The sequence below is a fragment of the Triturus cristatus genome, chromosome 5_1 (genome assembly GCF_964204655.1).
Source record: "Triturus cristatus chromosome 5_1, aTriCri1.1, whole genome shotgun sequence".
Lineage (NCBI taxonomy): Eukaryota > Metazoa > Chordata > Amphibia > Caudata > Salamandridae > Triturus > Triturus cristatus.
The window spans coordinates 773,672,878-773,690,819 of NC_140587.1; the positions used below are offsets into that span (position 1 = coordinate 773,672,878).

The 17,942-nt window shown below is 46.6% G+C and overlaps 1 protein-coding gene across 3 annotated transcripts in view; it reads right to left on the reverse strand.

The window, feature by feature from the left end:
* Window positions 1–17,942, reverse strand: part of RBBP8 (RB binding protein 8, endonuclease) — a 513,323-nt gene that overhangs the window by 82,675 nt on the left and 412,706 nt on the right. For all 3 annotated transcript variants that reach the window (XM_085605771.1, XM_085605770.1, XM_085605772.1), the window contains exons 15-16: window positions 17,193–17,360; window positions 10,225–10,294 (exon numbers count right to left, since the gene is read on the reverse strand). In XM_085605771.1, the coding sequence (XP_085461897.1) occupies window positions 10,225–10,294; window positions 17,193–17,360 (238 nt within the window). The remainder of the gene's footprint in view (window positions 1–10,224; window positions 10,295–17,192; window positions 17,361–17,942) is intronic.

Here is a 17,942-nt window from a genome sequence, read left to right on the forward strand (position 1 = left end):
GGGGGACAAGGAATACTGTCTGAGACCGACTCATCCTGCGTGCCTTCCTGGCAGGAGAGGAAGAATTAGACTGGCCCTGGCGATTACCCCCCCCTTATCCCTAAGTGAGGAGAAGCTGACTGCGGTCCGTAGCTATGAGGACTGTGTCTTTCTGTGCCACCTGAACCGGAGAATTCCTAGCAGCGTCTAGTGCCGCCCCAAGACCCCCCACACCCCTGTTATATTCCCTCGAAGAGGTCCTACCTGAAATGGACCCTGCCGCCACTCCGTGATCGGTAGCGTGGCCGGGGGCCCTCTGAAGTAGATCCGCGGTGCCCCAAGAGCTTGAAAGGTGAGGGGCTGGGAGCCAGCGACGTTGCCAATCCTCTGAGGAGAAGTTGCTTCAGGAAGAAGGAGGGGGGGGGCGTGTCCGGCCCGGAGGCCACCGTCCTCCGATCACGTGGGAAGGGGCCGAAGCGCCGCCCTTCGTTGCCGGAAGGAGAGGGAGACTGCGCCCCGTCCTGTCCCTAGAGGCGGGGATCGCGCAATGTCCCGGTCCCCGATTTGAGTCCTCAGCAGCTGTCTGTCCAAAAGACCGTAGCGGAGAGAGGCACAGAACCGGACAGGGGGCGGGAAAGAGCCTGATTGAGGATTATCTTCCCGGAAGGGGATCTCCCATAAGTTATTCCTTGGGGGTGGGGATCGGTGGGAGTTCCCAGGTCCTCGCCCTCCCAAAGGAGGGGAACACCTCGCCGACGAAGAAGTCCGTCTCTCACGAAGTGAGGGGGAATTGGTTCCAGTTCTGACGGGACCACTGGAGCAGAGGACACCGGGACTGTACCGTAAGCGGGGTATTGGAGAGGCAGGGGGGAAGGGGGAAAGAGAGTCCAGGGAAACACAACTGAGCTTAGTAGATGTCCTTTTTAGTGTCTGAGAAGCCGAGACCCGGAGTAGACAAATACAGACATCTACACGATTGAAGCCTATGTACTGTTGCAATGAAATGAAATGTTGAGATAGCTGTTAACCTCTAGATGCATAGATGCCGGGGTTGTGACAATGGCTACCCTGAAATGCATACGTAATTTATGATAAAATAAGTTGTGCTTTATACAGTCTAGAGAGCATCCGCTAAGACCAGTAGTAGAGTGTATTACCCCCTTATCCCTGAGTGTAGGAGTTGCAGAATTGGAGTCAGCAATAAGGACCCGGAAGAATAGTAAAAGGGGTCATGTCAGAAGAACCTTGCAGAGACTGTGCAACCAACTGGTGTATAGAGAAATGTGATGTCAGGGTGAGCGCGTAGATGGGGAATCAAAGTGGGCCCCCAGAGGCATAGAGTTGGGTTGGAATCACCGGGGAGGGGGGTAGGAAAAGGGCTACAGAGGGGTAACAAATGTGAAACTAGATGGTCAAAACAAATGTAATGAAATGCTCCATTTTGAGATATGAACATGTATAACCACAGCTAAAGAAAAAGAGGATAAAGACGACTGGTAAACTTTAACATTAAACGGTGTAGCGTTGTTTTTGAGTGGTGCTGCGCTAGATTGTGCGCTGGGTAGGATGCAAGCATGAGAGGCCAAATGGAGATGTAAGCCTGTTGACCTGAGCCAAGCTACCCCTAGGACAAAGGTCCAACAAAGTGGTGCTCAGCGGTGGGATCCTTATTCAGTGCTTGCATCCGCTTAGTAGCAGTTTTGCGCGCATCACCACCTACACTGGATTGTTTTGACTGGAGTTTTCTCCAGATTGTTTTCCTAATCGGAGGTTTTTAAAATTGTCCTGTGTATATTTCCTTTCTTGGGAAAGTCTTCCAGAGTAAAGTTCTTGTTGACTGTGTTGGGGTCCCATCTGGTAGGATGGAATTTGAATTGGGTAGGCTGGAGGAATATACGGTGGCCCAATTGAAGGAATTCTGCCAGGAGAGGGAGGTATTCTTTAAGCAGGGGGCGAAGAAAGCAGAGCTCCAAGCAAGCTTAAGAGCCTGGGTTATGGCCCACCCTAGCGGGAAACGGGAGGAAGAACCAGGACTAGACCTCCTAGAAGAACCGGAAGTCCTTTTTCCCCCTGGGAGCGGTAATATGGACGTTGGGTCCAGGGCCCCATCAAGAGTGGGAAGTAGCGCCTCAGGGGGGAGCCTGTCCTCTGCCGATCTAGTCGACAGGAGGGAGGAGAGGCAGTTTAGAATGGACCTGGCCCGGTTGGAAAAGGAGAGGGAGGAGAGGAGGTTCCTACATGAGCTCCACTTAAAGGAGTTAGAGCTCAAAGCCCTTCAACTTGGAACCCCCAGCAGTCCTAATGGTGGCAGCATACCGAGAGAAATCCCGAGAGAGTCCAGGCCTTACCTGCCCAAAGATGTAGTCGCCAGCTATGGTGTCGGGGATGACATCGTAAAATGGCTGGCTGCCTATGAGGTCTCTCTAAGAGCCCATGGGGTCCCCGAAGCCCAGTGGGGGGGGTGGCCTATATAGGTATATGCCTCCGGTGGGGTGGGATGCCTTGTTAGCGCTAGAACAGCAAGACCAGACCAAGTACCCCATCATGAAGGTAGCCCTAGTGAGGAAATTTGGGCTGACTCCTGAAAAATTCAGGCAGAGGTTCCGGGGCAGTCAGAAGTTGGCCACCCAGAATTGGGTGGACTTCTTGGACTATGCCAAGAAGGCCTTAGAGGGCTGGGTGCAGGGCAGTGAAGTCAAGGACTATGAGGGACTGTATAATTTAATTTTAAAGGAGCACCTCCTCGAGAAAAGTTTTCCGGAGCTGCGTCAGCACCTGGTGGACAGCAAGCTAACTAATCCCAGGAAGCTTGCAGAGGAGGCGGATATCTGGGCAAGTACCCGGGTATCTTCGAAAGGGACTGGAGGGAATTTCCAAGGGGCTGGACAGGGCGCCCCCTAGAAGAAAGAGGGGAGAGACAAAAAGAGGGAGTTCTCTAAAGGCCCCCAAAAGAGTTCACCAGGGAAGGGAGTAGGATTCCCTCCTAAGGTTGGCTCCCACAAACCCCCTTATCCTGACCGTGGTCAGAGCCTAGGGTTGTCCGATGTTATGAGTGTGGTGAGGTGGGGCACTATAAGGGGGATGCCAAGTGTCCCAAGAGACCACACCCTCCCATTGGAGGAAAGACCTCTGGGGTGGCGAGTGTAGTGCTCGGGGAGGAGTTGCCCCTAGATAAGGGAGGTGAGTGGGCAGGGCTAACCTTAGTGTCCTTAGGGGATTGTGAGATGGTTCCTAAGAACCAGGCGCCCTCGAATACTACTAAGTACAGGCAATGGGTCACCATCAATGCCCAGAGGGTGGAGGCTCTGAGGGACACAGGAGCCAGCATGACTATGGTAAGGAGTCAGCTGGTGTCCCCAGAGCAGGTGGTTCCCAATGTAGTCCACCCGGTTGTGATGGCTGACAACCGAGAGGGTCACTATCCGGTGGCCCAGATTCCCTTTGAGTGGGGAGGGGTTGCGGGTCCTCTACGAGTTGCGATAAGCCCTGCCATGCCGGTCGACTGCCTGTTGGGGAACGACCTTGAACACTCGGCGTGGAAGGAGGTTTAGTTCAGGGCCCACATGGAAATGTTGGGGACCCCTGAGTGGACGTGTGCCAACACTCGGTCCGAGACTGCCCGAAGAGGGGATTCACAGAGGTTGGAGCCTGGGACAAAGGCCCAGCCGGCTGCCGGAAAGGGTAAACGGGGACGAGGAAAGCCTGCCCTGGCATCTGACCCTCCAAAGGTGGATGGGGCAACTGAAGTGGTCCCGGAGTCTACGGAGGGGGATGTAACTTCCCTGGAGGGCTTACCGACCCCTGCAGATTGGCAGGTGGAGGGAGGACCTACTAGGGAAGAGTTTTGTCGGGCCCAGAAGGAGTGCCCTACCCTTGAGGGCTTATGGCGGCAGGCCGAAGCCCAGGCAGCGGGTAACGATTTGGGGAACTTCCACATATACTGGGAAGATGGTCTCCTTTATAGCGAACCCAAGGCTCCGGTGCATGGTTCATCCCGGGCCTTGGTGGTTCCCCAGCGTTACCGAGCCTTCCTATTGGGACTGGCTCACGAAATACCCTTGGCAGGACACTTGGGACAAGATAAGACCTTTGCTCGACTTGTCCCTCATTTCTACTGGCCTCAGATGAGGGTTACGTCCGATACTTTTTGTAGGACGTGTGTAACCTTCCAAGCTAGTGGGAAAACAGGGGTGAAGCTGAAGGCTCCCCTGGAACCACTGCCGGTCGTTGGTACCCCCTTTGAAAGGGTGGGCATCGACATTGTCGGGCAATTGGATCCACCAACGTCTGCCGGTCACAGGTTTATCCTGGTTCTGGTGGATCATGCCACACGGTACCCAGAGGCTATCCCTCTGAGGACCATTACTGCACCTGCGGTGGCACGGGCCCTTATGGGAATTTTTACCCGGATGGGATTCCCCAAGGAAGTGGTGTCGGACAGAGGTACCAACTTCATGTCGGCCTACATGCGGGCTATGTGGAAAGAGTGTGGAGTTACTTACCGGTTCTCCACTCCTTAACACCCCCAGACTAATGGTCTGGTGGAAAGGTTTAACAAAACCTTAAAGGGCATGATCCGGAGTCTGCCAGAGAGCCTGCGGAGGAAATGGGACGTCCTCCTACCTTGTTTGCTGTTTTCTTACAGGGAGGTACCACAGAAGGGAGTGGGCTTCAGCCCCTTCGAGCTGTTGTACGGGCACCCTGTGCGTGGACCCCTCAGCCTGGTGAAGGATGGATGGGAAAAGACTCCCAGAAAACTTCCCCCTGATGTGGTGAGCTACATGCTGGCCTTTCGTAGCCAAATGGCTAGGTTGTGGAAGCAAGCTTCTGAAAACCTAGAAGCCAGCCAAACGGTCATGAAGGAATGGTATGACCGAAACGCTCACCCGGTGGAGCTGGAGCCTGGCCAGAAGGTGTGGGTGATGGAGCCTGGAGAGCTTAGCGCCCTCCAGGATCGCTGGTCGGGCCCCTTTGAAGTGGTTGAGAAGAAGGGCAAGGTTACCTACGTGGTAGATCTTAAGACCCCCAGGCAGCTCCATCGGGTGCTCCATGTCAACCGCCTCAAGCCTCACCAAGAGAGACCCGAGGTCACGTTAATGATGGTGACTGATGGGTCAGAGGAAGAGGAAAGTGAACCTCTTCCCGATCTGTTTGCGTCCCAAGAGAAGGATGGGTCGGTGGAGGGAGTGATCCTTTCACCGTCTCTAACTCCTGAACAACGGAAGGACGGTCGCCAGGTACTGGAGCAGTTTGCGACCTTGTTCTTACTTATCCCGGGGAGGACTCATCTGTGTACCCATGATGTGGACACAGGGGACAGCCCACCTGTGAAGTCCAAGTCCTACCGACTGTCGGATAAAGTGAAGGCTAGCATCCATGGAGAAGTTACCAAGATGCTAGAGCTAGGAGTGATTGAACCTTCAAGCAGTCCCTGGTCCAGTCCGGAGGTACTGGTACCCAAAGCTGCCCCACCGGGCACTACCCCAGAACTCCGGTTCTGTGTGGATTACAGGGGACTGAATTCGGTGACAAAGACAGATGCTCATCCTATCCCGAGGGCGGATGAGTTCATTGACCGGTTGGGAGCTGCCCAATATCTCAGTACCTTTGACCTTACATCCGGGTACTGGCAGATTTCCCTGACGGATGGAGCCAAGGAAAGGTCAGCCTTCTCCACACCTGAGGGTCACTACCAGTTCTGTGTGATGCCCTTTGGGCTCAAGAACGCCCCTGCTACGTTCCAGCGATTGGTGAACCAGGTCCTCTCTGGAATGGAAGCCTTTTCAGTTGCATACCTGGATAACATCGCTGTCTTCAGCCGCAGCTGGGAGGACCATCTGTGTCACCTCCAGGCCGTTCTTCAGGCTTTGCAGCAGGCAGGTCTGACGATCAAAGCTAGTAAGTGCCAGATCGGGCAGGGGTCGGTAGTGTACCTCGGTCACTTGGTGGGTCGGGGTAAGGTGCAACCCCTCCAGGCCAAGATCGAAACCATCATGGCCTGGGAGCCCCCCAAGACTCAGACAGAGGTCCGGGCCTTCTTGGGCCTTACTGGTTACTACAGACGCTTTGTCAAGGGATACGGTACCATCGTGGCCCCCTTGACTGAGCTCACTTCTAAAAAGCACCCTCGACGGGTAATCTGGACCGAGGGATGTCAACAAGCCTTTGACACCTTGAAAAAGGCCATGTGTGCGGCACCTGTTCTCAGGGCCCCTGACTTCGCCAAGGAGTTCATCGTCCAGACAGATGCGTCGGAGCACGGTATAGGGGCAGTGCTGTCGCAACTTAATGACGAGGGTCTAGACCAACCGGTGGTTTTCCTGTCTAGGAGACTACTCCCCCGGGAACAGAGGTGGAGTGCAATTGAGAGGGAGGCTTTTGCGGTGGTGTGGGCTCTGAAGAAGCTGCGGCCATACCGGTTTGGCTCGCACTTTCTGGTTCAGACCGACCACCGGCCCCTCAGGTGGCTGATGCAAATGAGGGGCGAGAATCCCAAGCTATTGAGGTGGTCCATTTCCCTACAGGGAATGGACTTTAGGGTGGAACATCGCCCAGGAGTGGACCACGCCAATGCTGACGGTCTATCCAGGTATTTCCGCCTTAGTGAAGAGGACTCCCAAGGGGTTGGGTAGCTCTCCCCACTTTCAGCTGGGGGGGACGCGTGTTAGACCCGTCAGCCCTTTGGCAGTTCCCTCCTCATTTTTATTATTTTTGTCCCTTTCTCCCTTCTCCTTTTTTCTGTCTACCAAACTTTTTGGGGTACTGATGTAGAGGTTCTGGGCGCCTCCTCCTCATTATATGAGGGAAAGGCGCAAGGTGCTCCTCTGAGGAAACTAGATGAGGGAGGTGAGATTCATAAAATGGTGGCTCCAACTGTCACCTCAGCACCTGGGCCATGACTGCCATGAGAGGTTCCGGAATCTTCTGGGCCCCTCTGGCAAGTCAGGCCCAAGGTGATAAATAGAGGTGACAGGAGGGCGGCCATTTTAGAGTAGAAGGGCACTGCGTGGTGATCAGGAGTAAGGCGCCTGTGTGAGGAGGTGGTTGTACTTGAAAGGGAACGGACAGGTCCAAGGGTCTGCACAGATTCCTAAACCTAGTGACATCACCCCTAACCTTGTGACCGGTCCCTGAACGCAGTCAGTGGGCTGGTGGAACAGCGTAATACTAGGATTTTCAAAAGTGGCCAGAACTCCTGAAGGGGGACAAGGAATACTGTCTGAGACCGACTCATCCCGCGTGCCTTCCTGGCAGGAGAGGAAGAATTAGACTGGCCCTGGTGATTACCCCCCCCCCCCCTTATCCCTAAGTGAGGAGAAGCTGACTGCGGTCCGTAGCTATGAGGACTGTGTCTTTCTGTGCCACCTGAACCGGAGAATTCCTAGCAGCGTCTAGTGACGCCCCAAGACCCCCCACACCCCCGTTATATTCCCTCGAAGAGGTCCTACCTGAAATGGACCCTGCCGCCACTCCGTGATCGGTAGCGTGGCCGGGGGCCCTCTGAAGTAGATCCGCGGTGCCCCAAGAGCTTGAAAGGTAAGGGGCTGGGAGCCAGCGACGTTGCCAATCCTCTGAGGAGAAGTCGCTTCAGGAAGAAGGAGGGGGGGGGGGGCGTGTCCGGCCCGGAGGCCGCCGTCCTCCGATCACGTGGGAAGGGGCCGAAGCGCCGCCCTTCGTTGCCGGAAGGAGAGGGAGACTGCGCCCCGTCCTGTCCCTAGAGGCGGGGATCGCGCAACGTCCCGGTCCCCGATTTGAGTCCTCAGCAGCTGTCTGTCCAAAAGACCGTAGCGGAGAGAGGCACAGAACCGGACAGGGGGCGGGAAAGAGCCAGATTGAGGATTATCTTCCCGGAAGGGGATCTCCCATAAGTTATTCCTTGGGGGTGGGGATCGGTGGGAGTTCCCAGGTCCTCGCCCTCCCTAAGGAGGGGAACACCTCGCCGACGAAGAAGTCCGTCTCTCACGAAGTGAGGGGGAATTGGTTCCAGTTCTGACGGGACCACTGGAGCAGAGGACACCAGGACTGTACCTTAAGCGGGGTATTGGAGAGGCAGGGGGGAAGGGGGAAAGAGAGTCCAGGGAAACACACAACTGAGCTTAGTAGATGTCCTTTTTAGTGTCTGAGAAGCCGAGACCCGGAGTAGACAAATACAGACATCTACACGATTGAAGCCTATGTACTGTTGCAATGAAATGAAATGTTGAGATAGCTGTTAACCTCTAGATGTCTAGATGCCGGGGTTGTGACAATGGCTACCCTGAAATGCATACGTAATTTATGATAAAATAAGTTGTGCTTTATACAGTCTAGAGAGCATCCGCTAAGACCAGTAGTAGAGTGTATTACCCCCTTATCCCTGAGTGTAGGAGTTGCAGAATTGGAGTCAGCAATAAGGACCCGGAAGAATAGTAAAAGGGGTCATGTCAGAAGAATCTTGCAGAGACTGTGCAACCAACTGGTGTATAGAGAAATGTGATGTCAGGGTGAGCGCGTAGATGGGGAATCAAAGTGGTCCCCCAGAGGCATAGAGTTGGGTTGGAATCACCGGGGAGGGGGGTAGGAAAAGGGCTACAGAGGGGTAACAAATGTGAAACTAGATGGTCAAAACAAATGTAATGAAATGCTCCATTTTGAGATATGAACATGTATAACCACAGCTAAAGAAAAAGAGGATAAAGACGACTGGTAAACTTTAACATTAAACGGTGTAGCGTTGTTTTTGAGTGGTGCTGCGCTAGATTGTGCGCTGGGTAGGATGCAAGCATGAGAGGCCAAATGGAGATGTAAGCCTGTTGACCTGAGCCAAGCTACCCCTAGGACAAAGGTCCAACACTCATGCACTGTGGTTTTATGAAAGTCAGAAGCAAAGAGTGCTGTTAACCATACGAGATTAGCATATTACCATGTGCAATGCACGTAATATTGGTTTATTGATACTTCTAGTGTCCTTTAAACCATTCAATATGGCAGAGCATCCAATTTTGGTACATTGCTTACTAAGCGCTGCATTTCTATTTAAAACTATTTTTGGATTTTACTGTTAGTGCTCACACATTCAGAGATTTTCATAGTGCTACTAAGAACTAGACGTTTGTTTCATTCACCTCCAAGCAACAGATCACAGTATTAGTACACTTCAGCGTTCACCATGCTAGCATGTAAAATAACTCAGTTGCCAGTTATACTTAACATTTACATGCCCTCAATAATTATCAACGTGGCACATATTAGTTTGTGCAGATGTTAAACGACTATGTCTAACAGTGGATCAGATCAATTAACCATGTCATTAATTTAAAAAATGATGCAAATTCAGGAAGAACTCAAACTCAAGAAAGTTCTGCAGACCTTCTGCTAGACATTTAGATCGGAGTACATTCTGATGGCCTTCAGACCCCTCAAACAAAAGACCGTTTTACCTGTTCTTTCTGGTTTAGTGTTTTGCTGTAGCACAGAGGAAGCAATAAGCACAAATACAAAATATATTAATCATAAAACAGCAGGCATCCTGTGGCCTGGTTAGACAGAGTTCTCATATTATAACGACATTCAAGGTCAACTTTGAGAATGTCATTTTACATGGACTGAAGAAAATATCACCTTAGCAACTGAAAGAGCAATCTCTTAATCTAGACTACTCTATTGCAAACACTTTATTTACGATCTCCCAAACACTCCTAGAACCAGTTTTCAAGCTTACAGTCGAATGATCAGAAATGCAAATGGTCTCTGAAAAGGAGTGTCACGGACATGAGAAGTGCACTGTCTCTCAGTATCTGTGAGAATCTGGTTGAAGACTGTGCATCAGATACAGAAACTACCCACTGTACCAAAAGATAAAATTTGCCTCCAACTTTATCAGTGATTCGCTGGATCATCTATCTAAGCAATGTATTTGTTATTCTGCCAAGAGCTAGTGGACTGACTTGCTTGGAAAAGCATTGGATTTTCAGGTGGCATTCACTAGGTTTTTTTCATTCAAGTGTGACACCTTGTTCCTTAGGTTCCAGCATGGTCAGATATTATTGGTCTTCAATAGTAACAACTGGAGTAGTTTATCACTAGTGTCCTAGGGCAAGAGCACTAAAGGTACCCTAAACAGAGATGACCAACTACGCCTCCTTTTTGCCACAAAAACCTAGGCACTTCCATTTTGACTTGTTTTTGTAAAATCCACTACATTTTAATGCATGCTAGTTTGATTCTTCTAACTTAAAATTAATCTTCAAACTGTTTAACTGTTACCTTTCATCACTCTGAATATATGGCTCCACGAATGCCCTTTGCTTTGTTGCATCTCTCTTCTCTTCATGTTCTGTAAATGAATACAAAATGAACACAATTGCAAAAGATATATTTGCACACAACAAGTAATGATTGACATAGAAATATCAGAAATGCTTAGCATAAATCTTGTGCTGAATATTACAACTGGTTCTAGGTAATTCAAAAGGAGTATGTGCAACTGTTGGCGCTCTTCCATCTGCATTACACTTAATATAAACAGTCGGTCATCGTGCTTAGGTTTCCAAGTTCAGTACTGATTTCCTGTCACACATGTTCCAGTATTAACTGGTTACGTGAACCAAGTCTATTTAATGAAAAGTAGAGAATTCCTAAGTCTGCAGTTTCTTAGAAAAGAGCCACAGTAGTGTTGGTGCTCATTGTTTGCTGTAAATGACAGCCACCTAGCTGATAAAGAGGTCAGCAATCTGGATTAGGTCATCAGTGGTATACATGGAGGTAAGAGGACAGAAATGAACTGTGTTAATTCTACTTCTAACCGGAAGATGGAGAACTGAATCCCTTGGTCTGGGTGAACAGTTAGTACGGCGTTGGGCACTTTGTGGAGTCCTCATACAAGGCGAGAGAAAGGCACAGATGTCACATTTTCTGCTCCATTTTCTCTCATTATAATAAAGGATCCTGGAGCGGCTTTTGAGAAGACCTCTCAATTAAATGAGCAGTAACCGGGTCCCAGAGGATTTTTTCCCAACCTGTGTAACAGGACATAGGCAGAGGGTCAACATATTATGTAGCCTCCAAATGCCTGTAAATTAGGGTAAGAAGCACTGAAAAAAGCTCCATGCAACGGAGATGAAGACTTTGGAAATGGAGGCAATCACACAGGTACCTTTCACCATTTCATGCAATGAGGAGTACTTCAAAAACACACCAAAGACTCTTATCCTGTAACCAGAACACTAAATGGCAACCCGGGTTGGGGGAAGAGAGGCTAAAAACATCAACTGATACAACAGCAGAACTGCATCGACGTGGTGCTATAACTAGTGCTTAAAAAGTTATGCCGATTAACTGGGCCTGAAAATATAAACATTATAGACAGGAAAGTGTGCTTGTGAGCCTATGAGAAGAGGGCTTGACTAAAGAGATTCTGAAAAAAGCAAAATCAAACAAAGCGTTTGCAAAACAAATAGATCGTGCCTTTGGGACCTACTGACTTTGCCAATGCTGTTCGGCATTGCCAAAAAGCTTTTTTTCTATTCTGTACACCGGGATGAGCCACTTTGAAGGCAAGTGTACTCATTACGACATATGCATGCGCATGCTTCACCTCGCATGCGAGCACCTATCTAATGACACAGGTGGTACTTCCAAAAAATATTATTCACCGATCCCTGCAGGATTGGCAGATAATTAGCTGCCTAATTCTAATTCTCATATAGGACCAGCAAGGTGGGGGAGAGAGGCAACAGAGCAGTAGGCCAGAGGATCAGGTAGAGGCTTGCTGGTGTGAAGTGGATAAAGTAAAATTAAAGGGCGGGGGAGGAGGGAAAAAGCAGCACATGAGCACAAGAGGGCGGAGAATTAGCACACTAAGACAGCACTGCAGGGGCAAGTGGAGAAGCACTCAAGGCAGAGTGCAAGATGTAACACAGGCGAGATGTACAGGAGTGAGAGAGAGGAGCACAGGAAGGCTGGTGTGAAGCACAGAAGAGAGACAACTGGAAAACACATACACTCATGGAGTGCTTTACCATAAAGAGAAAAATTGTTTCCTAAAAGTGAGTGATGAAACAATACAAGTCAGCTAATGAAGAGGATGGTAAACAGTCTATGCTCCAGTCTAGGGACAAACAAGACGGAACAAAATGGACAAGGAAAGCCATTGAATGAGAAGCAAGAAAATGAGTGACAATAAAGGCAGCCATTGGTAATCCCACAATAGGTCTTTTGCAACCAGAGAGTGCAAGCTGTCTGGTAGGCATGACCTAACATGCCTATGGATAATAGAAGGGACTTATAGTGCTACTAAGTACTGGGGTACATGCCCCAGTAAGATACCCAGCAAAGGTACAGACTGGGGTTCAAGAAAAGGTCTTTATCTTCACACAGATGGTGGAGAGGCAACAGAGTTCTCAACAAAATAAAGAGGGAGAAAGCTGTAAAATGACAATGGTTTATTGAAATACTCGTGTAATAAAAATATTCTTGCATTCATAAACGTGTCCACCTAGGATTTGGCTACTATGCTGCCACAAACCCACCTTTCGCCCTCAAGATAGCAAATACTTTCTAAAGGAACTGACTAGGTCTATGCATTAAAGAATAACTAGAATCAGCAAAGGTAGTAGGCAATACTGTAGGAGACATTTTGACGCAACTATTATACTTCTAAAATACAATAACGTTTATACAGCACAGTAAATAAAGTATACCTGATTTCATTTATATGTTATTTTAATTTGACTTGTTACGCCTGGGCAAGTACCCATAAAAACAATATAGTAGTTTACTGAAGGATACAACTCATTATGGACATCAGTAGGGCAGTAAAGTAAATTAAAAAAAAAAAAGTGTCAGAATTAGGTTGCTCTAATGGATGGCACAAACAATGTGAACAAACAATGCACAATAAAGATGCAAGACAGAATGATTTAATGTTGCAAAGGATATGGGTGAACAAATAACTATATTTACTGACAACCACAATTCTGACTCTATTTTTAAGATTATTTTCATACCATATCTCTCACGTACAGTAATCAGAGTCAAATTGAGGATCCGTGGCAAAAAGGAAGGGATATAGGCAGAGGGTCAACATATTATGTTGTGTTATATTATATTTTGAGGAAGCAACATAAGCATTAAGAAGATACATTACGGACATGGATCCACTGAAATGTAATTAACATCCAAATAGGTAATTTATTTATTGACAAAACAAATTACGAAATCATTTACACCCAAACATAACAGCAAGTGTCACCAGTACTTATGGCGTTTAGAATATACAGTTTAAGGGTGTTCTGACCTATATTTTATCTCATGATCCTTACATTTAAGAGGAAAAGAACTGCTCACCATTTGTCAGTGGTATTACACTCAAGTGTTTGCAAATATTACAAGCCTTCTGACACTGTAATGTGCTCACTTAACTTTATGTCAATTGTAAACAATGCTGATCGTCTCAAGCCCTAAAGCAGAAACAAACATTAACAAGCATTGAGATTGTGCACTAGGCAAGGAAAGGTTCAATGGAAACTGATGTGTTTCTACTTACATATCCAACCACTGCATAAGCGTGCCCAGAGTCACAGCGAGAGAACTTTATGCCAGCCATCTCATGCTTGCAAAGATCTTTCAGATTGTAGATACTGGGTAATTGCCTACTCACACCCCATTCCTTTCAGAACCACTGTGTAGGATAGATTATCTATGGATTAAAGTACTCCTGTCATACACTACAAGGATATTGCAAGTCGGGGACTTACCATGACCAATAGAGGAACAAGGCAGAAGGCAGAGTTCATTTAGAAGATCAAGGAACGCAGAGGTGACTTAGCATATCCTTGAAATGTACAGCAGCAGATATTTTTTATTGCTAATAATACATGGTCACACCATCACCATTCACACAATCTACTTAAGCAGGGTCTTGCTCTTTTATGCTCATTGCATGCATTAAGAACAAAGCAAAATATGTACTATGAAACTAAACACCCCAAAAAGCAATTAGCAATATTTGTGAAAAGATAATAGAAGCAGTTTAACGTAAATCAGATTTTAAAAAATGTTTGTGGTCCAGACTGTGTAGAAACATGCAGAGAGTGATGCTTCTTGACCTGTCTTTTACTCTGGCAACAGGCATTATGTCAAAACTCAACTGTAATAACTTATTACTGTTGAGCAGTAATGGCATTTCCTTATTACAGGTGACTAAACAAGTTGTTTCTCGACTGCAATAAGGAAACTATAGATGGGCTTTTATGCATGCATGCATGCATTGCTAGCTCCTATACATTAATAAAAATCCTACATAATCTTATACAGTAATAAAATCTGAGGAAAGCCTAGTGCTGGCATGGAATTCCGTAGTAAGTTTTCAGAAAACAGCCTCTACAGTCTCAAGGCCAGATGTATGGAGCTTGTTTTGGGTTTGGAAAAGGTCAGATTTCGAGAATCGTGTTGTTTGCAACCACAAAAAGGATTTTCTGTTATGTATGCAACCAAAACTACGATTTGGTAACATGTTACCAAATCCCAATTTGGGTCTCCGACCTAATACCGAATCGGTATTTGGAAGGGGCGTGTTTAGGGTGTCTGTTTGAAATACGGATACAGAATGGGATGGTGTTAATGTTTTGTGACCGAAATCCGGTTGCAAAACATTAATATTTTACAGACTACTCAACTGTAGTGGTAACCCATCTGCAAACGGGAAGGGTTCTCCAATGGACCCCTTCCCCTCTTCCCCTTTGTGGATGTTTAAATCTTTTTTTAAGAGTAAAGAGTAGGAGGAGACCACTGCCTACTCATTTTAAGGAAAATGGGTTTCATTTTAACAACAACAAAATGCTGCATTTTAAAGCAATCACAGACATGATGGTCTGATGACCTCAGCAGGCCAGCATCTCTGTGATTCCTAGTAGGTCGCAATTTGAAACCTATCTCATTAATTTTCATGAGTAAGTCGAATTGTGACACACTACAAATCAGTTTTTGCTAACCAATTTATTAGTACGTAGGTCGGTTAGCAAAAACCGAACGGATTCGGTAAAAGTCAGCGCGCAATTTGCGACCACTTTTACCAAATTAATTCTTAATACATCTGGCCTTCAGTTTGTTCCCTCTAATTAGTATAGAGAGAAACAATGCTTATTGCATGTTTATAGTTGCTAAATCCTTCAGAAAGGTGAACAAAGCAGCCTCAGCTCTGAACTGCAGCCCATGCTCAGGAGGAATGCTGCTGGAATGGAGAATCGCTCCTATTTGAACACCATACAGTGTTAAAGGTGTAAAGTGCTCCCAAATTTGAAATAGTAGAGGAAGTGGTAACAAGGACTAAAAAGTGAGACTCTACAATGCAATTACCAGACATATTTAAATTAATCTTGACACAAGAAAATTACTCATGAAGGAAAGTGAAGGCTACAAAAGTGAACATTACAATCATGTAGTTTCACCAGGCGAAGAATAAGGCAAAATTATCCTACTATTAATCGGATCAAGGAATAGGCTCAAATGTGACGTTAGTTCGGGATGCAAGGAGCTGTTGGAACAGAGGTCAAAAGACATCATCAAACTTGTACAGGGGCTAAACATCCATCACTGTTCAACAACTGTGAGAAATCTAAAGGATCACCTCGGAATTGCTTTTAACACTGACTCTGGTAGACTCAGGAGTGTTCATTCTGGGCATGTCGACCATACAGTCGAACTGAAGTTGCAGCTGCATCATTGTTGCAAATCAGTTTTGCCACGTCTAGAGGCTCCTCCTTTTTTCAACCTGTAGATACTGTGCTATCAAATGGATGGACTAGAAACCCTTTCTCAAACTGATGCAAATCAAAACACTTAATATATGGCTCCAAACATGTGTACCTACAAAGTTCCTACCCTTGTCAGCCCAGCACTCACTCATGCATATTTGGCGACACAAAAATAAACATGAATGTCCCAGGTGACCAAGACCAATTCTCAAACATACCCAACAGCTTCAAGAAAAAAGAGCCCTGTGTGGGTCAAGTCAACGTAAAACTCAACTGTTACAAAACTGAGACTATAGTCCTATGTCTAATCCACCGAGGCAAATCACAGTGTCCCATCCACCTTCTTCAGAAACAGAGTCCCGATTAAAGCCTCGGTAAGGAAATTAGGTGTGACATGGGGCACGGAAAGCAATACTCAAATAGTATCTGTAGTCCAATCAACCTTCTACTAACTGAAGCTCAAAAAAAAAGGGCCCTTAATTTTATTGGAAATCTCCCCCATAATAGCAGCACGCTAGACACCTTGTACCAGAACCACTGCAATGCCCAGCACAAAGGCCTGCCTGCCTAACAAATAACATCAAAGGCGCGAAACATATTTGTAAGTTTCATTTTTGGTGTGAGGAGACAACACTGTTACTACTTAGCTGATAATTTTTCATTGAATCCCTGTAGATTCCAGAACGGTTAGCCTTCAATGCCTCAATTACAAATATTTAACAGCCTTGGTGCACACAAACATTCCCACCTCTACACATAACCACCCAGAAATAAATCCACTGCTATCAAATCTCACCCCTCCCCCATTCTGACCAGGATACAAGTGCAAAACCAGAGGCTGCCAATGCACATCCGCAATACCCCCAATCATGCGCTCTTAAAATCAGAACTAAAAAAACTCACCTATTTTGACTCCTATCAACCATGGTGTGAGCTTGAAATGTAGCCTCTTAATGATCCTTAAAACGAGACGCTTATAACCTATCTAAATGCAATAATACTTGCTATGCCCTATGCATCTACACAACATGGAAGGATCCAGTCAATGTAAACAAGGCTGCATGTCATGAAAAGTTGACAACTGGAGCAATATAACCTGGCCATCTCTTCTCACTGCTACCCATCTTTAGAAAAGTTTGAAGCAATTAAGTTATGCAGTGTGCACAACACACACATGAACCACTCTGATTTATTTAACTCCCATCAAAGATGTTTAATAAGATAATGTTTGTGCAATATGTAGCTGCCTAGTTCGCCCTTTATCTCAACCATTGTGTCTTTCTAGTCCTATTTTCTAATAAAAAATTGGCTACTCATATGGTAATCTTGGAAACAGGAAGCACTTATTAGAGTCCCCAAAGAAGAAGTGGAATCTACTGAGACTAAAACTATTTAAGACCTGAAAAGAGCTCTATAATTTAAAAAACAAAAATAGCTTGACCACCTCATTTGAGGAGCTGTACAATTAGTTCAACTTACTCTTCACTTTGTGATTTTCCATCTGCAACAGTTCCTGATCTTCCCCTTCATCACAGCCACTCTGATAACCCATTCCAGCTGGGCTCCGTTCTGCGAGACAGGATTCATACTCGCCATACGCCGTTCGATCAAACATTTCTTCTAGACTATCATTTGCATTACTGCCATCTAATGCAAAACAAAAGACAGTAAATGATCAGACAAATTACTTACCATTGTAATTTGGTGGCTCAGTGTTTCCAATACTTCTTCCTTCATGGAAAACCTGTTATTCTTATGAGATTGTTCCATGCAATCATAGATTATTCTCATGAGATCTCACTGTTTTCAGTCTGCATATGGATTAGTCAATGACATATGGCTAAATTATATGTGTCCAAAGGCCAGGCTCTCTGCCCAAAACCTGCTATGCACGGCCAAAGCACAGGTTGGCTGTGCAAAAGGGTTCCTTTGTATTGATACTGGAAATGCAGTATGCCAGATGGAATATGTTTTTTGAACAAATAATATCACATACTGGCAAAAACAAACTGAAAATTATGTGTAATCTGCTAAATGAAATGTAACATCTTAACTACTGAAAAGTAACTAATCTCTTAAAAAAAGGGTTGTCAAAATTCTTGCTTCAAGGAAAGCAGGTGCTACATCTTGACTACTGAAAAAACTAACAAGACGCACACATGTAGTTGAGCTTTTTAACTGGGATTTTCTGTCTACATTGATTTTTGGGCTTTTTCTTTTATTCAGGAA